General features: G+C 36.8%; 1 protein-coding gene across 1 annotated transcript in view; it reads right to left on the bottom strand.

The window, feature by feature from the left end:
* Positions 1 to 9,571, bottom strand: part of notch2 (notch receptor 2) — a 66,991-nt gene extending 57,420 nt beyond the window's left edge. The window contains 1 exon segment of the mRNA XM_056463788.1: positions 9,231 to 9,571. Within this exon segment, the coding sequence (XP_056319763.1) occupies positions 9,231 to 9,303 (73 nt within the window). The 5' untranslated portion in view covers positions 9,304 to 9,571.
* Positions 9,572 to 9,898: the final 327 nt, after the last annotated feature.

Below are 9,898 nucleotides of genomic sequence, written 5' to 3' on the forward strand. Positions count from 1 at the left end.
TTAAATAAAAAGTTACGATTTTAGGAGATTTAGAAACCCTGGCCGGACAAACTTTTTAAGTACCAAAATGCACATCTCTGTGAGTCTGCAGAGCACGTGAGACTATCTGTGTTGACAGGTCTCGTGCACATAAAGAAACGGGAAAAGGATGATAGGAATAATAGTAAAAGAAAATGTGTCACTAAATATACTTGAGCGGCCGCTAACATACCAAGTAAAGTCTATGTGTGGGAAGCACTGTGTAATAATATTGTTACATTTTCAAAGCTTACTAGATTAATTGTTAATAAAAGTTCAAGACATGGCTACTTCATTGAGTGACAATAGATGGTTAAATGTCATTGCTTTAGTAATTTTAAATCAGATAGCTCACTCACTCTAAATGTGAACCTCTTCACTGCCAGTTAAAACGATTGTTATTTAACAGGGCATTCATTTGTTACAAAAAATTTGACAACTGAATTATGATTATTTTGCACATGTGCATTTAAGTGTACACCATGCTGTGTATTAATATTCATGACCCCTACTACGGTAAAAACAGAGCTTTACATTCAATGGGGTAAATCCTAGGGTTGTAAACGGGACTGTAAAACAGTTTCTGGAGATTTTAGCACATGTACCTTTAAAGTAAATTGTTACAATATATATGTTTTACATCAATCAGCTTGTACATTGGCAAACAAGTTTTTGCTCTAATATTAAAATTGCCATCAATAGTTTTGAAATGAAACAGGTTTTGCTCCTGACTGCTGTAAGGATGGTGACATTTTATTTCTAACAGTGTGGTCACAAAGTCTCATAAGCAAACAAAATGAAGACAAAACGACAGAATGTAGATGAGTGAGACACACATATGAAGGGTGAGGCTTGCACAGAGAAAAGAGGCTCAGCCCTGACTGGTCTGTCAAGCTCCCCATATGCTTCATCAAACAGCCGGAGGGGAAGTTCTCAAAGGATTTTGGAACTGGCTTTCCTAAATGAACACTTTTTAAGTCCTCTTCATTTCCAGTCCCACTGAAGAGGCAGTTCTGAATCCTGCACGACCTCCTGCACATCTAAATCCAGGATCTGCCTACTGTAAACCAGGCACTTAAACTTAAAGCCTGCACACCTGCTGCGATCAAGATTCTGGCCAAGAGTCAAGACAATTCGTTGCATCACTGATCTGTGATCAGGCTCCAGTCTGAACCGCCCAATGAGTAATGATCAGACAAACAGGATGGAACCGTTCCTAAGTCATGCATGTTGGCTTAAAAATGTGTGTATGATCTACTTTGCACAAGACAAATTCACTCTTTGTGTTTATCGTGAGATTCCTCACAAGCAAACAACAGGCAAACTTTCACACAAACTCTGTTTAGAGTAACCCTGCTGTGATTAACCAACTGCTAAACATTTTGTCTTCATTTCTCCACATTAATGAGGCCAAACTCTGTCCCTGAGGTGTGAAGGAATGGAGTGAGGGGCAAATGTGAGGACAATGTGAGAAAAAAAAAAAAAAAGGGGGGGGGGGGGGGGTAAAAACCTAGTAAAAAAAGTAGGAGGGTGGTAAGTAGAATAATTAGGAAAAGCAATTCACACTCATTTGCTCAAAACAAATGCATCTTTCTCTGCCCTTATGCTTAACTAAATCTGCTCACTAGCCATCTAGTTCTTCCAGGAACAAAGGACTGGATTTAATGTTCCAGGAATAAAATCTAATGATAAACATCAGATAAACAGTAACAATGTGCAAGCCTACATTTTCACATTTTTTGTGTCATTTTGGGTTGCCTGAACCACAGGTTTCTGGTGCACCTGATGCCAAACAGACATGTTTCTCAGGCAATGTTTACATTACATGCATTCTTGCATTCAAAAACAGCCAGACGGAGTGAATCGAAACGGAACAGAATGCAGGGTCTTAAAGGACATTTACAAAGTAAGACTAGTTTAACTTTACACAATCTTGAAAACACATGGCTCATGGGAAGGAGCTAAAAAGTTTTAGATGCAATGCAATGGGAAAATGTTTGTTTGTGTCTATTAAGGGTGCAACAATACAGACTTCACATGGTTCAGTTTGGTTTTTGCTACAGTTCAATATATGATATAATAAAAACTCTACAAGCAAAATACAATACAAAATAAATATAATATAGCAAGGATTATACTAAAATAAACAGTGCTTTTCAGGTTTTTCCATGTACCTAAAAGTAGTTTTCAGTTACATAAACTGAAAATTGTAAACAAATAACACTGCATACTATAATATGAATTAAAAGAAGGTTAACCATAACTGAGCTATATAGCTATTTAGTCAAGAGCAGAGTGATTCCATTATATTTTGTTGTTTGATTAATATTACAAAAATAAGAAGAATAAGATGTGTTTAATAAGACGCAGCACAGTGAGACATTCCAATGTTCCAGGCATAACCGATTGAATGCTCATCAAGTCGGAAAGGTAGACATAATTATTGGTCATAACGTTGAAAGGCAAGACTTAATTTGTGCGTTGTAACTTTCCTTCAGCTGTTCAGGTGAGGCATTCATTTTCAGAACTCCTGCGCGAGTCCCACACACGCGTGCGCTCTGACATACGGTTCACACGTGAAAGTAATATTTAATTCAACATTTCATTATTTGTGAAATAATACTTGCAATTTCTGAGTAAAAAGTCTTTTTTTTCTATAGAAAAAACTACTAAATGCAATAAATGCAATTAAGGTTGTTTATTTTCTTTCTTTATGATGCCACATTCTCATAATGTTTTACCAATCCAATATGACTATAAATTGACACATATGATGATTTTATAGTTATTAAGAAAAACATATTACACAAAATAAGAAATATAATGTAATAACTCTATTGTAAAATAAAGACAATAATTAAATGTATTTTATTTCACCATAAATCTGAGGCACAAATATTATTATGGTTAAATATTGTATGGTTTAATTTCTTAATTTACAAATAATAAACCGTCATGTTTATGTTTAATAAGAAAAACGCTGCCTGCTGGTTTCGAAATAAAGCTTTTTATTCACAAGCTTGAAACTCATATATCAACTGTGTAAAGTATCATTTGTTGTTACTTACAATATATAAAAATTTGCATATTTAATTTCTACGTATATACACAGTAATATGTTAGCTTACTCTAAAATAATTTACTTTTGTATATACTATATAGCTGTACTTCAACCATTGTGTCACAGACAGACAGACAGACAGACAGACAGACAGACAGACAGACAGACAGACAGACAGACAGACAGACAGACAGACAGACAGACAGACAGACAGACAGACAGACAGACAGACAGACAGACAGACAGACAGACAGACAGACAGACAGATAGATAGATAGATAGATAGATAGATAGATAGATAGATAGATAGATAGATAGATAGATAGATAGATAGATAGATCTTGCACCCTCATACTCTTTCCTGTCTGTGTTTTTCATTTTCTGTCTCAGATGGGGCTCCAACAGTAACGTGACCAGATGTGAAAGTATGTCTTTCTTAGAACTGGTTATAAATCAATTGCAAAACATCTACACAGCAGATTCATAATGTGTGTGTACTCAAGCAGAACAGCACACCAGTATTCAGTGTGTGTGTGTGTATATGAGTGTGTGTTTACTGGCACTGAACACTTGGGTGTACGATCTGAAGCCAACTCAAACCTGCCTTCAATAAAAAGCAGTCCCATGACTTTTTTATCCCCACTAAATGCAGGAACAGGATCAGGGCCTCTCTAAACTACATTCAGCAACTTACAAAAACAGTTTTCAACACAAAATCTGTCATGAATTAGGACCTACGCTTTGCTGAGCTGAGGAAAATTAGTCTTCAATGCATAAAACAGATGCGATCTAAAGAGGCGTCCACAAATACACCCACAAAGACACATGAAATAGATGGTTCACACAACACTGTATCAGTCAAATGTAAGTGCTGGTCATCAATAGCAAAACTACAGTTTGACATTTTCACCACTCATTTTTGAAGTTTTTTCACTCATTCAAGATTATAATAACTCTTCTAAATCATTCATTAATATCAATTCACTGTTGAGAATATCAGTTAACTAGAGTTTTCTGTAGTTTAAGATTTATGGGTGTTTTCCATTAATTTATTATTGGTTTAGATTTGCTTTATGGACATTTGATCTCTGCTACAACAAAATCTGTTGTTTAAATAGTTTAACAAAATGCCTTTTAGTGACTTTTTTAGTTTAAAACAATATATATTTTCTGGATTGGATAACAACTACAAAAACATTCTATGTAGTTTTATAATCAGAGCAGAGATTGAGGTCTAATAATGTAATTCTAAAATGTAAATAAATGTAAAGCATCCATGAAACAGGATCTTAAGTCGATTGCTAATTAGGAGATTCTTTTTTTAACTGTACGTTACTCAATATTTACTTGCAATATTCATTAAAACCTCTAATCCTAAATAGGCATGGACCGATATAAGTTTCTGACGATATCACGGTATTGTGATTACTACTCTAAAATAAGTTCTTTTTAAATGTCTGGGTAAAACAACTCCTTTTTTTCCCTCCAGTTGACATAATATATTTAATTTTAGGAAACATTTATGATAATTTGGAACAGTAAACATGTCAGGCTAAATAATTAAAATAAGTCATTGACTTCTGCTGTTTTCATTAGTTTCAATAACACAGATTTATTTACAACACATAAAAAATAACATAAAATAAACCCTTACATACAGGGTCGGATTTAACCAATAAACAAGGTAAGTGGCCGCTTAGGGCCCCAGGAAATCTGAGGGCCCTAAATAAATTCCTAGAAGTATAAATTATACCTATAAATTATATATAACATACCTTTCTATTATATTTTGTATGACAAGTGCCTAAAGAAAAAAAAGTTTAATGATTATTACTTCTGTGCAAATGTGTCCCCCACTCTTAATCATGGAGCAGTCCAGCAGACAAATTAGGTAAAGTTTATATATTATATTAGTTGTGAATTCATTTTAAGAAAACAAATTATTTAAAAGGTTTTACAAGATGCTTTACAAAATATAGAAAAGGAGATTGAGTGATATAAGAAAAAAAAAACAGCAAAATAAACCAATTAAGAATAAAGTACAAACTTTGGGCCCCCAAATCACTAAATCCACCCCTGCTTACATAAACCTTAGGAGCAATATAACAGAAAATTTTAGCGGTTTTAAAACCCTGACTTTTCCAAACCACGGTAAACCTTAAAACCAGTTATCATCCTATGCCTAATCCTAACTGTGAGCAAGAGAAATGGTCATGCAAACAGCCTTAATAAGGTCAAGGAGTGTTTCCAACACAGTCTGATTCCCCTCCTTCCTGACACGGATCAGACGACATGAGTGTGTCGGAGCTCTTGCACAGAGCAGCTGGTTCACAGCTGTAAGACTTGCTTGTCTGCAAGCACGGCCTCATCCCCGCGACCAAACCCAGAACCCAAGGGACATCTCTGCTCGTGTGTGTCTCTCCCGCTCTCTGTTAGCACTAATAGCTGCTGAGAGAGATGGGGAAGTAATTATGCGAGTCTGACAGGGCTGGGTTGAGAGGAAAGTACTCAATAGAGCGAGTCAGAGAGTCAGAAGAGATTTGTCGACATTGGCCCACATCCATGCTGGACAGCAGAAGGAAGTTGTTCACGCTGAGTGAGGAAGTAACCCCATTTCCTGGTGTTCCTGTATATACAGCAAACGCTCTCTATTCTCCTAAACGTTGACATGGCAACAAACAATAAACCCTTCCCAAAGCCATCTGTAATGAGACAGGGGGCGTAATTGCATACAGATTTGATAACATAAGGGTGAAGGGAGGTTTTCAGTGGCGCTCATTAAATCTGTACATCACATGGGGCCAAAAAGCACCCTAATTGTTTAATGATAGGCTGCATGTAGTTTGGGAGGAAACCTGATAATTCTCAAAACAACAACATTCCAATGAAAGTGTCCTGAGAGCTGGCTGTGTGCTAACAATCAGAGCGAGCCCTTTCACATCAACACAAGCACAAAAACTCTAACCAATTTCCTTAATAGAAATGTTTCATATACTGGTTATTGACTAAAATGAGAGAGTTACATTATCATTCCAAACTGGATCCACTACCGTACCGTCTGTTAAGATCAGAAAGATTTTTGGTTACATTTCATTTTAAGTGTCCTTGTTACATTGTATATTAGTACTTGCCATGGTAATAACAGCAAATTATGCATAATTACAATAGCCCTAAACCAAACCCTAACATTAAAGTCAGTGTAAAGCTGAAAAACCTAAATACTTGCGGAGACTTTTGTTTTATTATGTTGATTTACTACCAACTAAAATGGACTATTGAGTAGGTGGTGGACCACCACTCCAAACGCAGAAGCAAATGGTCAGACTTTGATTGAAGATTACCAAAACAAAAATTTTTTTCTGTGGATTAGGATTACACAGATTAATTGTTCAGCTAAAGGATAACAATGTGTGCTACCAAATAAACATCGTAAATTTTGATTTCACAAGGACTTGTGAAAATTGTGTTCATAAATATTACACAGTAGGTTAATCAACATTTTTACTTTAGCGTACTATTAAGTTTAACCTTTTTAAATTATACTTTCAATCAGCAAAGATGTATTAAATAGTTTAAAGGTGACAGTAAAAACTGTTTTAAAGTTTTATTTGATTAAAGAATTATGAAAAAACACTTGCTTTTCACACAGTTTTGCAAAGAAAAAAAGTGACGTTTAGTCCAAGATGGAGAAATGTTTATTATGCAGCAAATCAACCTGTTAGAATAATTTCTGAAGGATCGTGACATTACCAGACTGACACTGAAAAAATTAGCTTTGCCATAAAACATTACAATAGAGAGAATTTTGTTTAAATTATTGATAAATTTACTAATAATACTAACTTAATAAAAACTTATTTCAAAAAGCTACCTTAAAATCTTAAAACTACCTAAAATTTTCAAACAGTTGTGTATATGTAATTGGCCATACTGCTCGTTTAATCGGGTCAATTCATGTTAACAGTAGATCATGAAAAAATACTTATTTAAATTAATAACACTTCTTACATTACAATGTTGTGATGTCCAATGCTAATTTAGCATTCAGGTGATTGATTTAAAGTATTATTGTTTTATTTTTAATTCAGACAAAATATTCTACAGTTTTATTATTAATCAACATTATCGATATTATCAGCGTATCATTGATATAGGTGCATCCCTATTAATAAGCTCACTCATTTCCACAATTTACATCAACATTTCTGATACACAATAATATACAGCAGCACTAAAAAAGTTAATGAGGTTGCATGACCTGGTATAATTTTAATACACACACAGACGCAGGAACACACAGACACTGTGCATGTATCTGATGCCTAGCATATTGCCATGTGGCAGGAATGCAGAATGTCTTAATTTACATTTCATCTGTTAACCTGCACAGGGGTTTTAATCCATGGATTTAATGAAACTGAGCAACTCATTCCTTTCTAGCCTCCTGCAGCACTTTCCTACAGTCTTACAAAAACTGTGGCAACACCTCAGGTGTGGAGATTTGGCTATGTGGAGCTCAATGCATCATAGATGACCCCTTCAGGCCTCCACGTACAACACAAAAGAGAAAAAAAGGCATCTTCCATCATTTTCATCAGGTTCCCTTTGAAAAAAAAACTCGTAAGTGTCACTCCTTGAAGTTTTAAGGTGGCATAAGATGCTTAAAATGCCAATTAATTTGCTAGATTAAGAGTTCACTGGGTACCACATATTAAAAACCAAACCAAAAGAGAAGTATACAAATGCTCACCACCCACTACATCCTACTAAACTGGATAATCATTTTAAAATGTCATCATAAACCAACAAAGCTTCTTCCAATGTCCCGGTCAAGACCTCCACCGCACCAGCTGGTGGGATGTGGGCATCCCTGATATATGCACCACCGTGGGCCATTTCATAACCAGCCTGTTGTGTTCTGACAAGTGGGAGTTTGCCGAAGATAAATCACATTTCACACCAGAGAGCAGCGGCGGGTCAGAACCGTGGCCGGGCACCATGCATGCCGCTCGCAGGCGGGAACAATGGGCCAACTTCTTACTGCACACACGCTTAACGGCTGATGTGAGCAAATACAAGAGACTTGAAACATCCTACACAACTGAGGCAACATGCCAGGCGAGGAAAGAAAGAAAAAGTGAAATCAATCCCACCCCAAGGATTGATACTCAATACAGAGAAACAAGTAGAAACATCATCTGTGGGACACAATGGGCGAGCTGCAGCATTGTGAAAATGAGTGCATCCACAGGGAAAAGTGTGTGTGTGTGTGTGTGTGTGTGTGTGTGTGTGTCTGTGTGTGTGTGTGTGTGAGGGAGAAAACGAGAAAGGCAAGAGAGAGGAATGTGAAACACCAACAGCAGCATTCCTCCCTCTTCTTGCCGAGCCTGCAGTCATTATTATATTGTCTTGTTTTCTTTTGTGAGGCTCCTCTTTTCTAGAGGGATTGGGTCTGACTTGCATGTGGAATAGAAGTCATGTGTGATCTTATTCCACCAAATAACTGTCTCTAATGCAACAAATGGCACCCTTTGTGTCTGCATCCCGCTGAGATGAGCTGCTAAGCATAAATAAACAGCCGTCAGATGGAAAGCTCTTCAGTACTGCTCAACTGAGGAATAACAGAGAACTACATGCAATCAATCATTCAGTTTCATCAATCTGGAAACATCAAAAACTCACCGTCCACACACTTGTTCCACAAAATAATTAGTTAATACATTTAGTTAACTTTCCAATACAAAAACAAAGTGGTTAATTTGATTACGCGAGTGAAAACCTCAAAACGTCCATATGTTTCACCTCATACGTGTCCATTTTGAATTCTCCTCTCACATTAATTACTGGAACCGCTGCAGATTTCATCCGCCGACTTTCACATCTGGGCAGAGGTGTGAAACACGAGAGCTCATTTCGGGGAAAAAAAACTTTGGGGTTTAAAATGTTTATGCAAAAGTGTAAATAATACGTCTCACACTTTAGTTTATTTAGTTAGTCAATGTCAAATAACGTGAGCGGACACACGCCATTCGAGGCCGTGCAGAACTGAAACGTGAGCGCTGATGCTTCACACCGCCGTACAGATGCGTTCTGACGGCAAATAGCGGTTAAAAAGAATGAGTTCAGATATATAAGCTGTAAAACTACTTACCATATGAGAGTTTAACGCAGCAAATAAGGAAAATGATGACTGTGCCTGAAGAGACACCGGGTAATTGGCCCATATTTTGAGTAAAATCCACATAGAGCCGCCAGCGCGAGGCTGTGCTCTGTCAGGTTAAAGCGTCACGAATCTCAAAAAGCTCTTTAAAACGCGGAAAACGAATTATACTCGATGGAGAAGCTGTGTTTTGTCTGTCAGGGAGTCTCGTTCGACCACTTAAATCCGTGTAGTGCCTTCATTCAGTTTTTTTCCACTCGTAGTTGCGCTGTGATCAAACTTTCTGAACTTCTCTCTTCTTTTCGTCCCAGTCACTGAAGTCGCAGACGGAGATGTTCTTCCGCCAAACCCTACGGGTGGATCTATAGTCTGTGATGCGTCCTAAAATAACGCCCTCTTCAATAGTTTACTTCCTAGAAGGCGTTTAAAATATATGGAAAGAGTTAAACTATGTTTATAAGTTGACTATGAAATTATGTAGCTTTGAGCGGGTATTGAAAGCAAGCTCAATTTTGGTCTAATACGCGTTTTTCTTTCTGTGGCGGAGGAATTTTCACTTATTCTGTAAAGACGAGTATGACTCAAATTTAACCCGTTCGTACTTTTTCCTCTCCACCCGTTGACGTTACCTCATAAATTACCCACCCCTTTCTCTGGGG

The sequence above is a fragment of the Danio aesculapii genome, chromosome 8, assembly GCF_903798145.1.
Source record: "Danio aesculapii chromosome 8, fDanAes4.1, whole genome shotgun sequence".
NCBI lineage: Eukaryota > Metazoa > Chordata > Actinopteri > Cypriniformes > Danionidae > Danio > Danio aesculapii.